We start from the raw sequence: 21,030 nt of genomic DNA on the forward strand, positions 1-21,030 counted from the left end.
GGCGTCTCCTAATTTCATGGCTGCAGTCTCCTTCCGAGGTAATCTTGGCGCCCAAGAACAGAAAATCTGTCACAGCTTCCACTTCTTGTCCATTGATGCTCCAGGACTTGATAGGGCAAGACGCCATGATCTTCGTCTTTTTAATGTTCAGTTTAAGCCCAAACTTCTCACTCTCTTCTTGTACGCGCATCAGAAGTCTTTTGAGTTCCACTTCACTTTCTGCCATTAATGTGGCATCATCCGCATATCTAAGGTTGTTGATACGTTTTCCAGCAATCTTCACTCCAGCTGAAGACTCGTCCAGACCGGCCTTTCTCATGATGCACTCTGCATATAGGTTAAATAGGCAGGGCGACAGTATGCAGCCTTGCCTCACCCCTTTCTCAATCGGAAACCAATCAGTAAGACCATGCCCAGTTCTGACTGTGGCCTCTTGCCCTTCATAAAGGTTCCTGAGGAGACAGATGAGGTGAATTGGAACTCCCATCTCTTGGAGAGCTTGCCACAACCTGCTGTGATCTACGCAGTCAAACGCTTTCGCATAATCAATAAAGCAGAAGTAAATGGGTTTCTGGAACTGTCTTGCTTTTTCCATGATCCAGCGAAGGTTGGCAATTTGGTCTCTAGTTCCTCTGCCCTTGCGAAACCCAGCTTGCACGTTCGGAAGCTCCCGATCCACATACTGCTGCAGCCTACCTTGCAGGATTTTTAACATCACCTTGCTAGCATGCGAAATAAGCGCGATCGTGCGGTAGTTGGAACAATCTTTGGCACTGCCTTTCTTTGGAATAGGGATGTAAACTGACCTCCTCCAATCCTGTGGCCACTGCAGGGTTGTCCAAATCTTTTGACATAATGTATGCAGTGTGTTAACAGCGTCGTGGTTGAGGTTTTGAAGCAACTCAGCTGGAATACCATCAATTCCGCTAGCTTTGTTCTTAGCAAGGCTGGCTAAGGCTCATTCAACTTCACTCTTCAGGATGCCCGGCTCTAGATCAGTAATCACAACCGCCTTATGTTGGGTTTGCACATCCGGGTCCTTCTTGTACAGTTCTTCTGTGTATTCCTGCCACCTCTTCTTTATCTCTGAGGCTTCAGTGAGGTCCTTGCCTCGTTTGTCCTTTATCACGCCCACTCCTTCTTTATATCCGAAATGAAAGCTGCGAGCGAAATTTAGATATAGATGTGTACAGCGCAAAGCGACAAATTGTTTGATACCGTGCGGAACTGCCTGCGACAAAGATTCGTTCGAAGATCCTCAGAAGGAATGTTTTGGGAGAGCAAAGGTCGCCGGTGCGAATCTTCCTCGTAGACTAGGCTCCGACTCAGCAGTTTTGCGCTCCACGATCCTCCAAATCGTTTGAAACCAAACCGAAACTTCTGCGCCAAACGGATGGCCCACAAACTTCATACAAATGGTGGTACCAAGGGGTCCAACCTCGATGCCCGACACAATAGGCTATATATAGCAAAACGAAAGTATTGGTCTGAATTGCGGCGCTCCAGCACCGCCACTACATGTCTGTTGCTGCTATGCAACCATCGCGCACTCAGGTGGCGGTTCCATTCACAGTCACGTGGTATATGTACGTTGTTGCTATGCGACGGCCAAGCTCGGTTGTTATGTGGAAACTAAGGCTCACATTACCGTGTATTTTGGAAAGCTAGACTTTAAGGAACGTAACATGTAATGCTCACGCTCTAAACGTTTTAACCGCGCAACCAACCTTTCAGTGCAAGCAGCCTCGCGAGCTCACCATGGGACACTAGGGTGATGTACTGGCTTGTTATAAATGGGCTAAAAAATTTGACTAATGGCAAATCCTTGCAGTATACCATTCTGTGGGCAATGTTGTGTTATTCTCACTAAGAACGCTGAGCTTCATACCAGCTTTTCTGGTCTCAATAAGCGATCCTCGGTAAGGCATAGCATCAAGTAATTGTAACATACAAGTGGTCTTCGCAAGAATTAGTCCGTAACGCAAAAGGAGAAGTCTCATCAATCTCATCTTTTTGTTCTCTACCACTAGATTTTATTAAGCAGTGTCGTGCCTATGCGCATGGTGGTCAAGATGATGCAACTCTAACAATGTAGAGACCATGCCGCTTCAATCTTTGTTGCAGCTCACCATCATTTTGTTCTTCACGCTTCCCCTCCTCGAGCCTGGCATCGTCCTCACCCCTGCACTGTCCTTCTCCTGCGTATCGCTGCTGTACATCACGGACCTGACCATGAGCGGCTGTGGGCAGGCGCTCAGGAATATGAGCCAGGTACCTCACTGCTTGTCCCTCCCTAAACAGAAATCATAAATGATGCAAACATCCTGAATGACATCCAGATGAAAGTGTTAGAATAGACGCTCTATTCAGCATCCTAGAGCGCCTTTCACAAAAACAAAAACATGTCAGATTGTTGCTTTTCTGTCTCGTTTATGCTTTAAGAGCGGCATTGAAAGCAGGTGAGCATTTTCAATCAACAATTTTTCTTCGATGTCAACAGCAACGCACCATGCACTGCTCGACAAGGTTGGAAATGTATATATGCATACTGGAACACTAAGTAGGCGACGCAATATCTGGCAATCCTACTGCTAGTTTGCTGTATTATTTCTCTCTATCGTATCATGAAGTCATGTGCTTTCGAGTTCATGATCAATCGTATGGTATACGGTGGCAAGTGTGTGCAATTTGCTTTGAATATATATCCACGCCGTTCCGCCTACACACCATTCAGCAAGAACACTGCCTGCTCAACAGACGCCTGCGAAGTAATTCTTTGGTATTCCACGTAACCTGTGATGACTTTAAAGCAAAAAAATATTCCTTGTTTAAAAACAATAGTTTAGCTACAGCTGTCGAAAAACTCAGTATAGCATGTCACGGAAACAACGAAGTACCTCACGTTGAACATGAAACCGATCGTATCCGAGCTATTTCGAGAATTTACCTCCGAATTTTTATCACAGGAAACAAAACTTTTCAATACAGCCTCATCAGGGATTTGAACCAGTGTTAACTCAGAGTATCTTCTTATTCCCATATCTTAGACCACTTGGCCAATGCCGCAAGTTCCTGAGCCATATCTTTTACTTAATAGCCTTAGTAGTTACTTAGTAGGATGCGTGTTTTTAATTACCTTTGAATTTTTGGATCGACACCTCCGCGTTTCTAAATATTCCGCGACACCAATGAAACGACCACGCAGTGCAATGCAGATAAAGTCAATATATGCGGCACTGATGGCCGCAGGTGTCACGGGATAAGTGTTTTTTCAAGCAGCTACCACCGCATACCATCGCGTCCGCACAGGTTTCCTCAATAATTCCTACATAAATAAACCCTGCCGGTTCCTGGCATCTGCTAATCAAGTGATCCAGCGGCTTCTTCTCTTCGAAGTGGTTCTAACGTGAGTACCTTCAGTACATTAGCTAATAGTTGCCTGCCCCCGAACCACAATAAATCATCTTCAAATACGGGTCGTCAAACAAACGGGCTATGTATAATCTGGGTTCTTCTATAGGCAGGACATGTAGTGCGAAGAGAGGATAACCGATGGTCGCTGAGGGTAACAAACTGGATTTCAAGGGAAGGAAAGCGTAGCAGGGGGCGGCAGAAAGTTAGGTGGGCGGATGAGATTAAGAGGTTCGCAGGGGTCAAGTGGATGCAGCTAGCACAGAACCGAGTTAAGTGGAGAAATATGGGAGAGACCTTCGCCCTGCAGTGGGTATAATCAGGCTGATGATGATGATGAGGATGATGATGATCTTCTATAGGCAGAAAATTTAGTCTTTATAACTTTCTTTAGGGCAGGTTAGGGCGCATTGAGTGCGTAAATATAACGCAACCGTTGACAGCCACGAGAGACGGGACACACGAACACAAGCCTAGCGTGCGTGCGCGCGTGCGTGTGCGTGCGTGTGTGTGTGTGTGTGTGTGTGTGTGTGTGTGTGTGTGTGTGTGTGTGTGTGTGTGTGTGTGTGTGTGTGTGTGTGTGTGTGTGTGTGTGTGTGTGTGTGTGTGTGTGTGTGTGTGTGTGTGTGTGTGTGTGTGTGTGTGTGTGTGTGTGTGTGTGTGTGTGTGTGTGTGTGTGTGTGTGTGTGTGTGTGTGTGTGTGTGTGTGTGTGTGTGTGTGTGTGTGTGTGTGTGTGTGTGTGTGTGTGTGTGTGTGTGTGTGTGTGTGTGTGTGTGTGTGTGTGTGTGTGTGTGTGTGTGTGTGTGTGTGTGTGTGTGTGTGTGTATGACTGGCGCGCGCGCGCGCGCGTGCGTTATGAATTTTTCCACAAGGAAAAGCTAGGAACATCCCGCTCCCGCATTGCGTTAGTTCATCTTAGTTTCAAAACTTTCGTTTAGAAAAATGTGCATTGCTATTAAGCGCTCGGGTTGTATTAGTGAGTGAATACATGCGTAAACGTCTAAGAACAAACACTTTATTGAATGCTACTTAACGTGAAATCGTACTCCTGAGGAATAGCTTCGCTAGAAGACTTGAAGCTGATCGGGGAAAAAGTTTTCTGAAAAGCGTCTTTTTGCAGCGTCCATATTTGACAGAAGAGAGAGAGAGTGGCACGGGGGGGGGGGGGGGGGGGGCGCAGGGAATCAGAGGACAAGCCTTAAAATTTTCCGGCTGCGTTTGTGGTGGCAGAAAATACGTCTACGTAGCTCCTGCGCATTCACACCCGAATCACTATAAAGCCGGCTCATCTAGTGTAAACAGGGCGCAAAGTGCCTGAGAGGAAACATTCACCTTCGGAGCACTCCACCTGTTCTTCGTCACCTTTCCCGGTTTTTCCTACTAGTGGGCTGCCAAGTGGAAGATAAAATTTACGTAGCCACCGAAAGAGGATGGGGGAAATGGCCTTTGATTAGTGCCATTCTACCACCTCCGCAGTCACTCCCGTCTGGCTACAGGGCCAGTGCATATGGTCCAAACGGGACGGAAACATACACTATCGAAGTACCCCTCTGTTATATGTCGATAGTGTTTCAGGTCATTGCTTTGAGTGGGTTGCCAAATATCAGCTAAAGTTTACGTAACCACTGAAAGAAGTAGGAGGGAGGTACTGTGTAAGTGTGAATGCAAATACGTTTACTGGAAAAAAAAGGCGAACTGTCAGTCTCACTTCTATGAAGAGACCTGTAAGCGGAAAAGGAACGGAGGGAGTGAAAGAAGAAAGACTGAAAGAGGTGCCGTAGTGAAGAGCTACGGAATATTTTCGACCACCTGGGTATCTTTAGCGTACACTGGCATCACACAGCAAACAGAAGCCTTTGAGTTTCGCCTCCAACGCAACGCGACCCACGGAATCCTGTTTAAACCATGATACTCCGTTTCAGTAGCCAGGCCGCGGCGGCAGGTTGCTCTGTTTGCCCATTGTTTGATTTTGATCATCCTTGCTTAGATGTGTTTATGTTTACCTCACTTTGTCATTCTTGTTTAGCTTTTCATATCATTGTAGATTTGTTTACATTTTCACTCAGGTATATTGGGCCGTTTGCCTTTCTTGAATGTTTTTGCTTTTTTATAGATTTATCGTCATAATATCAACATGATGTATATTTTATTGTCAGTGGTCATGATTTATATCTCCCACCTCTAGTAAACAGCATCCCAATAAGCACTGTAAATTCTGGTTAAAGCCAGTGTTTCTTTTTGTGCTGCAACTCCACAAGTCATATAGAGCCGCTGCTAAATAAGTGCCTTCTGCTGAGACGAACTTGTAAAGCTACTTTGGAGCGCCATTTGCCATTGGTATTTGGTGCGCTTCCGACTGCGAGTTTGCACTGAGAGGCACTACTCAACAGCATGGTTTGGTTTATTGAGTTTAACGTCCCAAAGCGGCTCAGGCTATGAGAGACGCCGTAGTGGAGGACTCAGTAAATTTCGACCACCCCGGGTTGTTTAACGTGCACGGACATCGCACAGCACACAACCTCCTAGCTTTTCGTCTCCATCGAAAAGCGGTCGCCGTCGCCGGGATTCGATCTCGCAGTAATAGCCGACATTCTCGATGACCCTAGCTTAATGATGGTCTTCCAATGTTTGAACAAAAACTCGAAAAGTAACCTCTAATAAAATGCTGAATCGTCGAGCTGAAAACGGTACTGGAAACTAACAAACATGGAAGTGGTATTTGACCCGTGTTATTTCGTACACCAAAAAGTACACACGGAGCAATGTGCCGTTGTATCGCTCCCGACGTTCGTCCCGTCAGGAATGGTATAGCAGCTGATTACATTTAAAAAAGACGCAAAACGACTTCGGCAGTTTCCCAACGACAGCAGTGCTACCAATGAACCACTTGGGTGCTAGCACATATATAGTTTTAGGTGAATATAACTAACGCTTCCTTTTTGTTTTGTTTTTTTTTTTTTCTTTCTAGGGCTCGTTGGCGCTGAAAAGAATAGCTGACTTTTGCACGTCTGACGAACAGCATCCGAAGAGAGACATTTCCAAAGCGTCTATTCTCAGGAAAACAGGTAACCAGTAGCATTCTGCCCGCAGTGCTTCTGAAATCTGTTTTTTGCTTTTTGTTGCATTCTACTCATTCGCTTTAGCTGTGTTGATCACGAGAAAAGGCTTTTGGTATGTTGATGTGGACCTTAAAGCAGATAGACCCCCTGTTAGAGCAATGATAACGAAAAAATGCTACAAATCGTTGTCATATGTCTGAGCTGTTCTGACTAGGTTAAGAGTTAAAAACAAATATAACACCTTCCAAAGCTTCCCCTCTGAAGGAAAGTGTAAGGAAGGAATTAACGGACGCAGGAGCCATCGTTCTTGCCTGTGAGATCTAGTGAGACCTGGGTTTGATAAAGCATGCCAGTGACATTCATTCCGCGTTGTCACCTGGGGTTGCTTAACGGACACTGACATTATGGGCTGTTGTCAGCGAACGTTAAAGAACAGCGAACAGCCGACATTCGTCTTTCACTGTGGAACTGGTGGCACTCTTTCTTTTTTGACTGTGGCGCAGATTTTAGGAATTAGAGAAAAATGTTTTTTGCTAGAGTTCTCAAGAAGAAGTAATTTACAAATCAGCAATACATCTTTCCTCAAATGGAAAAACCAGAACTGTTTCTTTAGGAGCCCAAATTACCAGACTATAATTGAAATATACGTCATACTTTGCTGTCTTTCTTGTATCATGCAGCATGTGGACGAGCTTGACGAAGTACCATGTAATGACCATAGTATGACAATGTCTCGATTTAGCCTATACTTGAGGAGTCAGTGGAAGAATCAGATAAGAAGGAATTCCATCAACTAGTCAGCAGTAAAATATAAAGTAGATGAATTCAGTATGTATCGCCGCAAACCCTATATACGACTTTTAACTCAAGAAGACAATATGGGCGTTTATAAAATAAACAGCGATCTTCCAAACATCATTACGGAGAGCAGAATACAAGTATGTGGTAGGATAGTTAGAAACGATACCAATAATCTCTCTCGGAAGACAAAAGGTGTGATTAACAAACGCCAAAGCATGAAATCATCTATCCCTGCAGATGGAACGAATTGGGAGAGCTATGAAAGCTGATCAAGAACACGGTAACCGTCATAAGGAAGTATGATATGGAGAGAATCGAGCAGGCTTAATGAAAGGGCAGCCTACAAACAGTCGCGACGTGGCGCAGTGGTTACGGCGCTCGACTACTGTTCCCAAGGACGCGGGATCGAATCCCGGCCTCGGCGGCAGCTTTTCGATGGAGGCGAAAAGCAAGACGCCCGTGTGCTGTGCGATGTCAGTGCACGTTAAAGAACCCCAGGTGGTCGAAATTTCCGGAGTCCTCCACTACGGCGTCTCTCATAGCCTGAGTTGCTTTGGGACGTTAAACCCCACAAACCAACCAACCAACAAGTGCGAACTGCCAAAAATGAGATGGATGTACTTTGCGGGTATAATATTAAATGCAACCGAGGCGTTCTACACTGTTCTGATCAGTAGCCTAAACAATGAAGGTTTTAATAAAACAGGCATTAAGGCAGAGGAACTCGATATCGTCCCGATAACAAAAAGCAAGCCAAAACGTTCTCGACATGAGTGACAATTATGCAAACGACAACAAACTAACCCAGTTGCGTGCCTTGGAAAAGGTATCGAAGCAATGCAAAGTGAAAAGGACCCCGCCGGGGTGGTGCAGTGGTAAGACGCCCGACTACTGTGCCGGAGTTCCCGGGTTCGAACCCGACCACGGCGGCTGCGTTTCGATGGAGGCGAAACGAAGAGGCGTCGTGTGCTGTGCGATGTCAGCGCACGTTAAAGATCCCCAGGTGGTCGAAATTACTCCGTAGCCCTCCACTACGGCTCCTCTTTCTCTCTTTCCACTTTCATTCCCACCTTCCTCACTTCCCTTACGGCGCGGTTCGGGTGTCCACAGAGCAAGTGTGACAGTTACTGCGCCTTTCCCTTCCTGTGAACCAATTTTTAATTTATTCAACGGCTAACGTTCAGGCCACTGCAAATGTCTACTGAATATGGAGAGGTTGTGCTACAAAAACGTTTCTACCCTGCGTACGAAATATATTTCGGCCCCGAACGCGCTGCAAGCATAAAGCATAAAACAATTTCATAATGACGATTGTAGTAATGATTGGCCTCATTTAGGGCGGGCTATTTTGATCTACAGGATTTTTACTTGCTTATTTCACGTTTCGCGATCGCCACCACATATGCTTACTTTTCCTAAACGAATAATTTACCAGGATGGAAGCTTGGGCGAGTTGGTGACGGTTGTAACTTAGCGCCCGTCCCGTGTGTCTCGCTGTTGTCTGTTTAGCGCTATGTTGCAAGAAAACGAATAATTTAGCATCGATAAACAATTTTCAAGTTCAATACGAGACTGTACTGTACTGGCCGCACTGCCGTTTATGAGGAACAATGTTCTGCATTTAAACACAATGTTTTTATCGCTAAATTTCAGTGAGCTGTATATTCTTAAAGCGTAATTTGTCTCTTGTCAGCAAATAGCTGTTCCACCTTGCCCATTCCTGTACCATCTTTTGAAAGAGGCTATCAGTATGACTAAAAATAAAAAATAAATAAATGAATCCGCAAACTTTTCTTTTTGCATATATCATTCTCTTTGGCGTACAGTAGAAACGTCTGCCACAAACACTATTTAGTTAAGCCTGCTTATTTGAGTGAGGAGTTAGAACACCTGACCAGAATCGACATTATTTTGTAGTTGAGCGGGTAAAGTAAACGTCCACAGCTAACGCTATCATACGCGCTGGCAACTTTCCATTATATAAAAAAGCACACAGCTGCACTTCAAATCAGGTATAATAATAATAATAATAATAATAATAATAATAATAATAATAATAATAATAATAATAATAATAATAATAATAATAATAATAATAATAATAATAATAATAATAATTGGTTCACAGGAAAGGAAAGGCGCAGTATCTGTCACACGTAATCTGTGGACACTTGAACCGCGCTGTAAGGGAAGGGAAGACGGTGGGAGTGAAAGTGGAAAGATAGAAAGGGGAGCCGTAGTGGAGGACTATGGAGTAATTTCGTCCACCTGGGGATCTTTACACGTGCGCTGACATCGTACAGCACACGGACGCCACTTCGTTTCGCCTCCATCGATACGCAGCCACCATGGTCGGGTTCGAATCCGGGAACTCCGGCACAGTAGTCGGCCGTCTTACCACTGCACTACCCCGCCGAGACTCAAATCAGGAGTAAAAAAATTTATTTATAGGAAGGGAAAGGCGCGGTAACTGTCTCACTTGTTTTCTGTGAACACCTCAACCGCGCCGTAAGGGAAGGAAGGAAGGTGTGAGTGAAAGTGGGAAGAGAGAGAGAGAGAGAGAGAGGAGCCGTAGTGGAGGGCTACGGAGTAATTTCGACCACCTGGGGATATTTAACGTGCGCTGACATCGCACAGCACACGGACGCCTTTTCGTTCCTCCTCCATCGAAACGCAGCCGCAGATGTCGGGTTCAACTTTTTTTAACGCGGTAGCGTTACGGAGCTCGTGTCGCAGAAAAGCCGGCGGCGTCGGCGTCCAGTGAGCGATAAATCCCGGCATGCACTTCATAAATAAACATGCACTTCATAAATAAACATGCACTTCATAAATAAAAAGCAAGTTCCAAGATGGGCTGGGTGGGAATCGAACCAGGATCTCCGGAGTGTGAGACTGAGACGCTACCACTCAGCCACGAGTTCTTTTTTTTTTCTTTTTTTCCTGGCTTTGGTTCATACCATTTCACAAGAACACAACACGAATAACACAAAACAAAGTACATATTGGAAGGTCATCATCAGCCAATGTCAGGCTGGCTTCGTCTCAGTACATTAAAACTCCCGCAACGACAGCAAAGGCTCTACCCTTGAGAGCCATCCGGGAGGTTCAGCAGCCACTTTCTGTATGGCAATAAACCAGTTCACACTTTCTCGAAAGTATATTCTAGCGGGTCGAGCGTCCCTGTCGCAGTGATAGCCCGCCATTCTGGAACGCCATATAGAGTGGAGGCCCATGAGCATGATTAAATCATACGGAACGCCATCTTCATTATCAGTGCTTAAATACCGGATGCCGTGGGAGTCTAGTGGAAATTCTTTCTTTATCGTACGTTGCAAAACATCCCAGAAATAAACCCCTTCCCAACAATGCAAAAAAACATGGTCTATTGTTTCCGGCTGCTTGCAGATTAAACAGTGCGCCCCCCACGGTAAAAAAAAAATCCCTTTCCTCCGATATACACTGCAGTATAACGTTCTACGCATGTTTCTAAGGCAACACCGCATTCACTAGAAGCGCTTTTGTACCGCTTTCAAGCATCGAACTCGTGGCTGAGGCTGTTGCCTCAGCCACGAGTTCGATGCTTCCTCAGCCACGAGTTCGATGCTTCCTCAGCCACGAGTTCGATGCTTGAAAGCGGTACAAAAGCGCTTCTAGTGAATGCGGTGTTGCCTTAGAAACATGCCGTAGAACGTTATACTGCAGTGTATATCGGTAATTATGAGCATGTTACTTACAGAAGTCGCAGTTACACGAGTAGCGAAGTACGTTTCCGCTACATTTCTTCTGCTCTCTGCGCACATGCAGAGCCATCTTGCGGCAAACACAGAAGAACCCCTCCTCGCAATGTGCGGCGCTGCCCCGACACGTGGCGCGCCACTCGCCTCTGACGTTTCGCCGTGCACCCTCACAGGTTGTAGAATCAAGCGTCTTTCCTTTCTTTAGATCACTATCTTTGCTCACCCGCTTCTCCCCTTCGGGCCGCGCGGGTACCGGTGCGAGGATGCCCCAATACCCTTGCGTTTAGTAAGTTTTCTCGACGAGGTGCAATAACGCTATCGCGTTCCACTCTTGAAGGCGAAGCTTAAGCGTCCTCCAAATTTTTTGCTTGCAGGAACCGTCAGAATGAAGAAATGCTCATTTGCCTGGCCTCTGCCAATGGAAGGCAAGGCGGAAGCGCAACTCAATAACATCAGCTTAGAGGCCAAGCCCGGCTCCTTCATCGGCGTGGTGGGTTTCCTAGGAAGCGGCAAATCATCGCTGCTCGCTGCCATTTTGGGTGACATGCACCTCAACGAAGGGCACTTAGAAAGCACGGTGGGTACACAACGAACGAATTGACCTGAACGATTACTCTGATAACATCTCCTGTGTAAGAGCTCCTTGAAAAGCGATACAAAAGCAAAATGCTTTGCCTGCCTTTTTAGAGCCTTTATAGATTGTTTGCAGCCTACTACGCACAGTAGACAAGACTGATATAGAATGCTCGTTATATCTCCATTTCTCAGCCACAGTTGACAACACTGGAGCACAGCGCATAAAAAAATTACAAGTGTTCAACGCTGCTGAACCAAATATTGAGCGAGAGCATTAGCTTCGGGTGACCGAGCGTTCTTCTCTTTTTCTTCTTCCTTACCCCACATATAAATCCCCGCTTTAACCAGCCCATATGAACATGCCTTAGTGGTCTATAGGGTAACGCGAATGCCAGGGTCCTAGCAGGCTGATTCTGACATAACCGTGCCATGTGAAACTAGAGACCCAAGCTGGCAGCTCCTGCCAGCCCGTGTGTCACGTGGGGTGTGACGTCACAGCGTCACGTGGGTAAGACGTAACTGCTGCCGGGTCACTCGAAGGCCTGAAAGTGCGAGTAGTATTGCTTTCGCAATAAAAGAAAAAAAAAACTGGTCCGCAGATAGCCGACCATCGCGTGTCTCCTTAAGAGTGGCTATGGCACGGATGCCGAATGCAGTTTTGAAATCAAGAAAAATTTTGGGCTAGTTGCTCGTTCGTTAAAGTATAGAAAACACTAACGCTTAAAAAAGAGACCATGAAAATAATGGGCGACAGTTAAGCTCTGCCTTTAAGGGTATTACGCGATAGCGTAGGCTACCGACCAACATATAAAGTCCCGCTTGAACCGAGCCGTATGAACGTGCCAGTGTGGCCTATGGGTAACATGAATTCATGTATTTTAGCATGGTGATTATGTTATCATCCTTAGCTATATGAAAGGAGAGGCCTGAATTGGCAGCTCCTGTCAAACGTTGCTAGGAACATAAAAATAATAGCTCTAGATGAAAAGTAAACGCGAGCGAGGCTGTTAAACACTTGTAAATGAGAGTGTTTGAAAATTCGAAGTGAAATAAAATACGACAGCGTTGTACATGTCCTGGTTAAGATTAGCCCAATTTCCTCTTGTGATTTAGTTTCCTTGTTCGCGCTTTGGATGTTTCTCATATTCCCTGTCGGACATCGTGGGTACAGATCGTTAAGGACATTTTACAGCGCACCCCACGCTTTAGCTGATTTCATAGCCAGTAGCATCAGTGGCACCGCCATAAAGATCTCAACGCCGCAATACGCCATCTCATCGCAATACACCATCTTATTGACGCTCAGAATCATGCCCTATCTTTTAATTCGAGTACCTTCCAAATGACTTCGTTACTTCCAGAAGGCAGATCGAAGTGTACCAGGCTTAGCCTTGCTCACGTATGACGACAGGGATTCGATTCTTGCCAAAATGCGCCCATGCGCGGGACAGAGGAGAAATTTCTCGTGGCAAAAATTTGTAAATGTTGGGCTATTTCCGTCAGCGGCACGTCGAATGCGGTGTAGCGCACAGTCTTGTTCTGGTTTTGCCCCGTCGTTTCCGACTCTGCCTAGCGTTTTAGGCAGTATTTGAACGCCGTGCATAGTCTCCCTTTTGACGCCGCAACGTTGTCCGAAGGTTATATGATGTCTGGCCGATACGTACGTGATGACACGCGCTTGCACATTCGGATGCAAATCTTGTAGTGTCAAGCGGTGAACACACATTTCGCGCGCACATTCTTTCTTCCGCCAAAAGAAAAACATTTCGAGGCATTCGACTGTGACAAACACGGATATCGAGCGCAGCTCATAAAATACCCCAGTGCAGGGCACACCGCGATGGTATCATTGTTGCGTAAATTTAGCGACTTAAATTCGGTGTTTTTCTTTCTTTTTTAAATTTAAACTTTTTCTTAACGTCATTTTCTTTTTGTTGTTTCTTATGAAGTTGCGATCAGGTACGTGGTATGCATGAGGTCACTTGGTAGGCACAGTGTTTTAGCTACGAGGCAAACACCTTTTGTAACGATAACGTCAAGTGTCGATTGCGCCATCACCTCAAACACGACGACTGTGCGCTGGAAAAACCTGGAAAGCAAGCTCTCATATAATACGGACATTTAGTTTAGCCCTTTGACAACAAATCATGTGGCCCGCAATATGATCAGACGTTATTTTGAGAACAAAACACACCGTCATACCGGTTTCTCGACACATTAGGGTCGATGCTGGAAGTTAGACAGAAGCGAGAAAGACGGCTGGTTAAAATCAAACATGTCATGGCCCCGGTGCATACTATGCTCGCCCACTGAAATTTTTGTGCTGTATATCCAGTTGGTTATCCGCACCGGGAACCATATAACTGCTTCTTACGATGCGGCTGTAGGAAACTGAAAAATCCTCGAAACCGAGGTCCAAAGGCCGATGATAGTGCAACGGTCACGTGACAAAATATGGTGGCGCTAATGCTGTTGCGCTTCTATAATGGAGGAGGCTTAACCACCAACGCGGCGATGGGTGTATAAGTAGCTCTGGAGCGTATTGTCTCGGTAACCAGGGTGCATGGCGCCTTCCACCAAGTGTTACATATTGCACCACCGTTGTTACCGGCGTGCAGAGTGGGTTTGGGAACAAAAGTGAGTTAATATCTTTCTAGTAAAAATACATAAGTAGTCCTAAGCACAACATGCGATGCGAAGGCAAGACAAGCGATGTTCGTTAGGATTAGGGACTCTATTTTATTGCGAAAGCAATACTGCTCGCGGTTTGAGCCTTCAGCGTGGAACGGCGGTGACCATCATTGACCTTTGACTTTTAGACGACCCCCGTAGACGACCCCTGTAGACGACCCCAAGCTGACAGGAGCTGCCAACTTGGGTCTCTCGTTTCACATGGGACGCTTATGTTAAAATCAGCCAGCCAAGACCTTGGCATTTCGGTACCTCTATAGGCCACTAAAGCGCGTTCATGCGGCTTTGTTAAACGGAGCTTTATGTGTGGGCTGGGGAAGAAGAAGAAGAAGAAGTATTAGAAGAATGCTCGGTCACCCGCGGCTATTGCTTTCGCTCAATATTCGGTTCAGCAGCGTTGAACTCTTCTAATTTTTGTGGAAGGGAATGCAAGTGTAGTAGAGGGCAGCAGAAATGTAGATGGGTCGATGAGGTTATGGAGTTTGCAGGGATCACGTGGCACATCGTACTAAAGATGAATGTAGGAATATGGGGGAGGCTTTTGCCCTGCAGTCGGTGTGGTCAGGCTGCAGATGATGATTATTAGAATTAAGATAATGAAATTCCCCAGAAAATTAACGTGTACAGAAGATAAACTGGGGATAAGTGTATATGGATGGACGAAAGCGATGAGAAAAGACAACCAAGGTATTGTAAGCACAGTTTTTGTTTCATTACAGGTTGCTCTTCGTTCTTTTTGTGCTTAGAAAGCTACATTTTACTTCGGCGGTAGCTCCACCTGAAAACGATTCGACACATTAAGCTCATTTAGTTTTCAAAGTCGAATTCACGTTCATGAGTCAAATTTACGCTACCTTCCGTTTCGAATTATTTAAAACAGCCATCAATGCAGCATGCTGAGTAGAGAATTTTCATTCATGCAGGACCTTGCAGAAAAAATACCGCTTAATTTGGACGTATTTTAAGCTCACCAGTACGTCACACGTTATTAGCGGGAAAGGATGCTCCAAAAATGTTACGCTGATCAGTACTGAAAACATCAGTCCCTATCCACGCAGAGTTCCAGTTGCGTTCGCACTCTTTGGCATTTCCAACCCGGCACGGTCGAACATTGGTTAGGGCGCTAGACCGCTCTACACAAGGATGCGCGGTCGGATTCCGGCCGCGGCGGCCGCTTTTCGATGCAGGAGACAAGCAAGAATCCCGTGTGCTGTGCTATGTCAGTGCACGTTAAAGAACCCCAAGTGGTCGAAATTTTTCCGGAGCCCCCCAGTGCGGCGTTTCTCATACCTGAGTCAATTTGGGGCGTTAAACTAAAAAGAATGTCATATACTGCGAACTTCAGAGAAGCAATATAGTAAAGATTTGCGAATGATATATATATATATATATATATATATATATATATATATATATATATATATATATATATATATATATATATGCGCTATAGAACTGCTACTTCTGAAGTGCAAGCGCTTGCAACTGATTTCTCTATTGCAACTCTCTAAAAACAAAGGCGGCATAGCCAGTGCGTTACTTAATGCCACTACGCTGTTTTCCATTCCAGGGCAGCATAGCTTACGTCCCGCAACTGCCAGCCGTGCACAACATGACGATCCGAGACAACATCCTGTACGGCAAGCCTATGCAGCCAGACTTCTACAGCCGTGTCATTCAAAGCTGTCAACTTAACAACGACATAAACAGGTTGAGCTCAGGCGACATGACTGAAGTCGGTGAGAAGGTACAGTTAGGCCCCAGTGACAGAGTGGTGGCATGCTTGTTTAGCCCGCTCATTTGCTGAGAGATCTGGTGAATGCTGTACATGCTTGCGTAGTTAATTACATTTCTTCAACGTGGTCATATACTTGTTTGATGCAGAAGAATGCTGGTTTGTTTCACCGAGAATACGGAACTTCTGCTGATATGTGTTTGCTGAGGCTGTATACTAGTTCCTACGGATAAAAATGTCCTTTTCAACAAAGCACAACTAAGTACGGTGTTCAGAAGGTAGGATTGGGAACAGTTGAATATAATAAGCAATCGGTAAACTATGAGTTATCGGCAATCGGAAAGATTAGAGCGCTAAAGAGGATGACCACAGAAGAGGACACGACACAAAATCTCTGGTTCTGTTGTCCTCTGGTTCTGTGGTGGTCCTTTTTTGCGCTGTCTTCTTTCCGAGTATGATTCACCAACTAGGCGAGCCCCATGCTTTATTGAATTACTTGTATAATTTCACTAAACCTAACCTAACCTCTGTTCATAAAAAGCGGTTTACCTAAGTCCTTGAGAATAAGAATATTTACCTATAGTCAGTACTCGCCTATGCGGAAGACAATTGGCGATCATAAAGACAAATAAATAAATTTTGCACAACGCAGTAAACTATAGAGCTTTCCCTTCAAAACAGTTTTCTTCTAAGCCTACGTTTCCAATGAAAGGAAACCGAATGCCGAAGTCGTAATGTTCCGGTTATTGCATGCTTGTCTTCACTCATGCATGCTTGTCCTCAGGGCGCCAACCTGAGTGGTGGCCAGAAACAGCGGATCTCCATCGCCCGGGCCGTCTACAGCCAGAGCGACATATACCTGCTGGACGACCCTCTTAGTGCCTTGGACCCAGTAGTGGCCAGCTCGGTGTTCAGAAATGTCATCGGAAAAAATGGCCTTCTTCGCAATAGGGCAAGTGCTTTGTTATTTTCCCCGTGTTACTGCACTATCTCTAAAACCATAGCGGTTTTTTTTTCTTGTAGAGGTGTTATATGCTTTTAACTACGCATATCGAAACATGCTGCAAAAGGTATTTTAAAATTGACCACCTTCTCACTGACTTCAGAAAAGTGGGGTACTCAACACTGTACTACACTGCACCACTCAGTGCACACTAAACACGGATCTGGACGACCATTTTACCTAATGTGACAAGTGAATTTTACACCAGTGCGGCAATAAAGAGAGAGACTTGGGAGAAATTTTAACGCAATATATGTGAATGTGGCAGACACGTTCTATATAAAGTTTCCGCGAGTGAAGCTTCTATCCTCGTAAAGACCACGCATCAACGAACATCAGCACTCACCTCCCCCTAGAACCCCACGCAACAGCAGGCAGCGTTGTCTGAGGGAAGCTTCGTTCTGTGTAGTCCGGCTGATGATGATGATGATGATGATGATGAATTATCGAGACTGAAAACGACAACTATCGCAATCTCGTTCGCATGAAATTCGTGCACATCAATTTCGTGACCATCTCTTTCGCGTCGTTCAGTCAATCTTTTAGAACTGTTGGCTCTTTTCTTCCGAGAGAACGACTTTTGGCCACTAATGTTAGACACCGCAACGTACAAAGAGACCAAGTGGTATACTGCCCCCGGCGGGCGTCGGAACAATGCAAGACCAAGTTGCCGCACAGTAGCTAGTGTCTTCTTTTCACAGTAAATAGCAAAACTTTAGAACCGTCCCGAATGGAGGTCTGCAGACATCGATCACTATGGTGCAATCTTTTCTTATGTGTACAAATTCTTTTCATAAACAAGTTCCCATAGAACAAATGCGCTTCTTCGTAATTTATGGGTATGATGACCGTAAAAGAAATTTAATTTGCAGAGAAAAAGAAAGGCCGTTCTCATAAGTGCCAGTGCAATAAATATGAAACATATGAAACTCCAGGGCAATAGCAGAGAAGCAGCACCACACCACCATCCGCTACCAAGTTAACGTGTTTTGGAATCTTCAGCTCTGCCCCAAATGCACAAACACAAATATTTTGCAAAAGTAAATCAAACCAAACACGTGAATATCGGGCATAAAAATTTGCCACGCAAATGTGCATGTTGTGGAGAAAGTGCACGTGATGTTCAGAACTGCAAGTTGAAGACCAAAATGACAAAGTCGACGCTGTGTATACGAATCTGGCACCTTCGAGTCGCGGAAACAGTGTTGTTTACTGTGCCGGAACTATAAGGATCCCGCGCAGCTGAAACGTCGTCTCTCAGTCAGTTGCTGCAGTTAACAGCTGTAAGACCTGAAAAATGAAATTAACTGAGCTATAAAACTTCACGAGCGCAAATGGGCTCTCGAACGCAGGCGACGCGGAAAAATCAGTCTTGCTGGCGACTGCATTGCGCCATCGCCACATAACGAGCAACGTCCACTTCGCCCAGATTTCTATTGTGTTGAGGCACTAAGTCATAACCCTTTTCTTTTCATTAAGTGGTGAAAAGGGCCCATGTTTGCTGAACCGCCTCCAACTCGCCCAGCTTTCTATGATATTGAAGTAATAAAGCATAGCCTTGTTCTTTTCATTGAGCAGTGAAAAGTGCTTAACCTGTACTGCTTTTTATGTGCGCTGTTTTTTTTTTCGCTGTGCTGTTTCTTGTGCGCTATTTTGACGCATGCTATTCTTTAGTGTTCCCTTGACGACAGAGCGAGGCATCAGTTTTCGTCCGGTGCTCTCCCGACTAGGCTGCGGCTGCGGCTCTTCAGTTTTCTTTTTTTTTTTATATATTTACGTTGCGTGTCACATATCCTTGAGAGTCTTTGCCTTCGCCACTGTGCTTTGCAGCGGCCGACGTCCTGTGACAGAGCAAGTGTCAAGTAAACTGTGGTCTGACGGAAAGAGTGGGAGCTTTGTGATAACCCCCTCTTTCTACCTGCGATAACTAGGCCGTCAGAACTAAAGCAATAGTTAAGCTAATCAGCAAAGAATGCAGGAAAGGTGGGGTGCTTTGTTATGAGATACATAAGAAAGGAGCCAACAGCCAATGACACAACGGAAAACATATAAATTCATTTTGTGATGGTCATTGCGAAGTATTGCTGCAACTATGAAAATAATTGACTAAAGATTATTAGAAAAAAAACCTACCCAGTTAGGATCCGCACCGACTACTTTCACATTTCTATATTCGCTGGTCGTGGGTTAGCTTCTCATCAGTGGCATGTGTCTGTCTGTAATTGTTTTTCAAATTTCCAGACAATTATTCTTCGTTTGCATCATTGCTTCCCAAATGCAGTTACCTTTTTCATGCTCTGCATTGCCCTTATTTCTTCATTTTAACGAAGCCATACAAAATGACTCGATTTTTGTGGTCTATTTTCGTTTATTTCAGACAAGAATCATGGTCTGCAACCAAGCGAATTACTTGAAGCACATGGACAAGCTCGTCTTAGTGCACAACAAGGGCATCAGGGTGTACGACCGATTCGAAGACCTCATTAAAGAGCCGCACTCGCCACAAAACTTCCGCGAAGCGCACCACTTGAGCCAGCGCGGCAGCATACAAGGGTAAGACTCGCACATCGACGTACATCGCAGTCAGGATACAGGGGACATTTTCTAAAAACGGCGACGAGATCGTTTTAATGAGCTTCTTCTATTGCCATGATTTGCTTCAGGACGAAACATTTCCTTCGCGCGTGTGCAATTTACAAATGCCATTTAACTTCCGTGCTGGGCTGGGGAAATTCTATGCACCGATTCTTCTTCCAGTGCACTTACAGAGGAGCTCGGGGAAAACAATGAAGTTGGAAGAATAACTCACGACGAATTAGGAGAATCCGGAAAGGTGAGCATTATAGGGGCTGGTCAGTGCTAAACATTATGTTCCTAGAAGGTCTATGCTTTAAGGCGTATCTATTTTGCACAACAGCACTTCTATACGGAGTCCTCTTTATAGCTAGATTTTGTGTAATTATACGCCGAAGACATCGCTTGGCCTGAATTGATAGAGAACTTAGGAAAGGTGTCTGCGAATACAAGGACAGAAGTAGATAGTAGGAGGTGATGGGAATTGTCACAACGTTAAGACTTTCCCATTGTAGAGCCTTCGTCCGGCTTAAGACGGGTAACTGAAGAAGCTGATTGTGATAGGCATAGTAAACGCACCGTCACACTCCATAGATGGCCGACGATCTCGCTTGCAGCTGCACGGCATAGGGAGAAGGACACAGCCGTTTGCAAAACAGTAATAAAAATTTAGGATGACGCTTAACCTAAACTAGCCTTAGGCGTTGATGCGATAGCGCCTTTGATGGCATCTTTTCCTACCGCATTTATTTTTCTTGTTTAGTTTAATTTTTTACATTATTACTATTGTAACATCAATAAACATCCCTAAAATTATTCAGGCACTTAAGGCCACTTAAGAATGATAAAGCGAAAGACTTTGGGAGATTCTGCCGTTATACCTAGTGGCACGGGCAGAGGCATATTATTTTATTTATTTTTTTGGTAGCCTCACCATAATATATGTTATTTGCCGGAACCCCGCCGATCACACAGTGCTTCTTCCGTGCCGGGTTCTAGGTGAGCAGATCCACTGGGCAGCGATGGCGCGCTCTCGTCGCGGTGCTTGGTCGTCATAGCTGGCGGCAGATGGCGTGCGCCAAGCACCCTCCTGGAGATCGGGTTGAAGGCGTTGCCGCTGTGCCCCTACGTTGCCATGGAAACGGCAGGCACGCTAGACATGGAAAACTAAGATACGTTTCTCACGTACCTGGCGTGGCTTAGTCTGTTAGCGCTCTCGGCTGGTAATCGTAGGGGTAGATGTTCGATTGCCCTTGGAGGTTGATTTTTTTCTTAAATAATAAAGAGAACCCCGCCATCATTTGATTGACAAGTTGAGTGTGACACTTTCTGAAGACGGACGCACACTCCTGAGCCTATAAAATTTTCGCCTTCATAGACGTTAGGAAGACATTTTGACCCCAGAACGTTTGCCAGGTAACCCTCTAAAACGCTTGATACCA

At 45.3% G+C, this 21,030-nt stretch overlaps 1 protein-coding gene across 1 annotated transcript in view; it reads left to right on the forward strand.

Annotated features, from left to right (window-relative positions):
- LOC146178912 (ATP-binding cassette sub-family C member 2-like) overlaps positions 1-21,030 on the forward strand; it is a 123,515-nt gene that overhangs the window by 81,290 nt on the left and 21,195 nt on the right. Inside the window, exons 12-18 of the mRNA XM_084578654.1 lie at positions 2,125-2,271; positions 6,381-6,477; positions 11,384-11,586; positions 15,847-16,023; positions 16,796-16,963; positions 19,392-19,567; positions 19,772-19,847. Of these exons, the coding sequence (XP_084434780.1) occupies positions 2,125-2,271; positions 6,381-6,477; positions 11,384-11,586; positions 15,847-16,023; positions 16,796-16,963; positions 19,392-19,567; positions 19,772-19,847 (1,044 nt within the window). The remainder of the gene's footprint in view (positions 1-2,124; positions 2,272-6,380; positions 6,478-11,383; positions 11,587-15,846; positions 16,024-16,795; positions 16,964-19,391; positions 19,568-19,771; positions 19,848-21,030) is intronic.

The sequence above is a fragment of the Amblyomma maculatum genome, chromosome 9, assembly GCF_055883805.1.
Source record: "Amblyomma maculatum isolate TAMU_Amacu chromosome 9, ASM5588380v1, whole genome shotgun sequence".
Lineage (NCBI taxonomy): Eukaryota > Metazoa > Arthropoda > Arachnida > Ixodida > Ixodidae > Amblyomma > Amblyomma maculatum.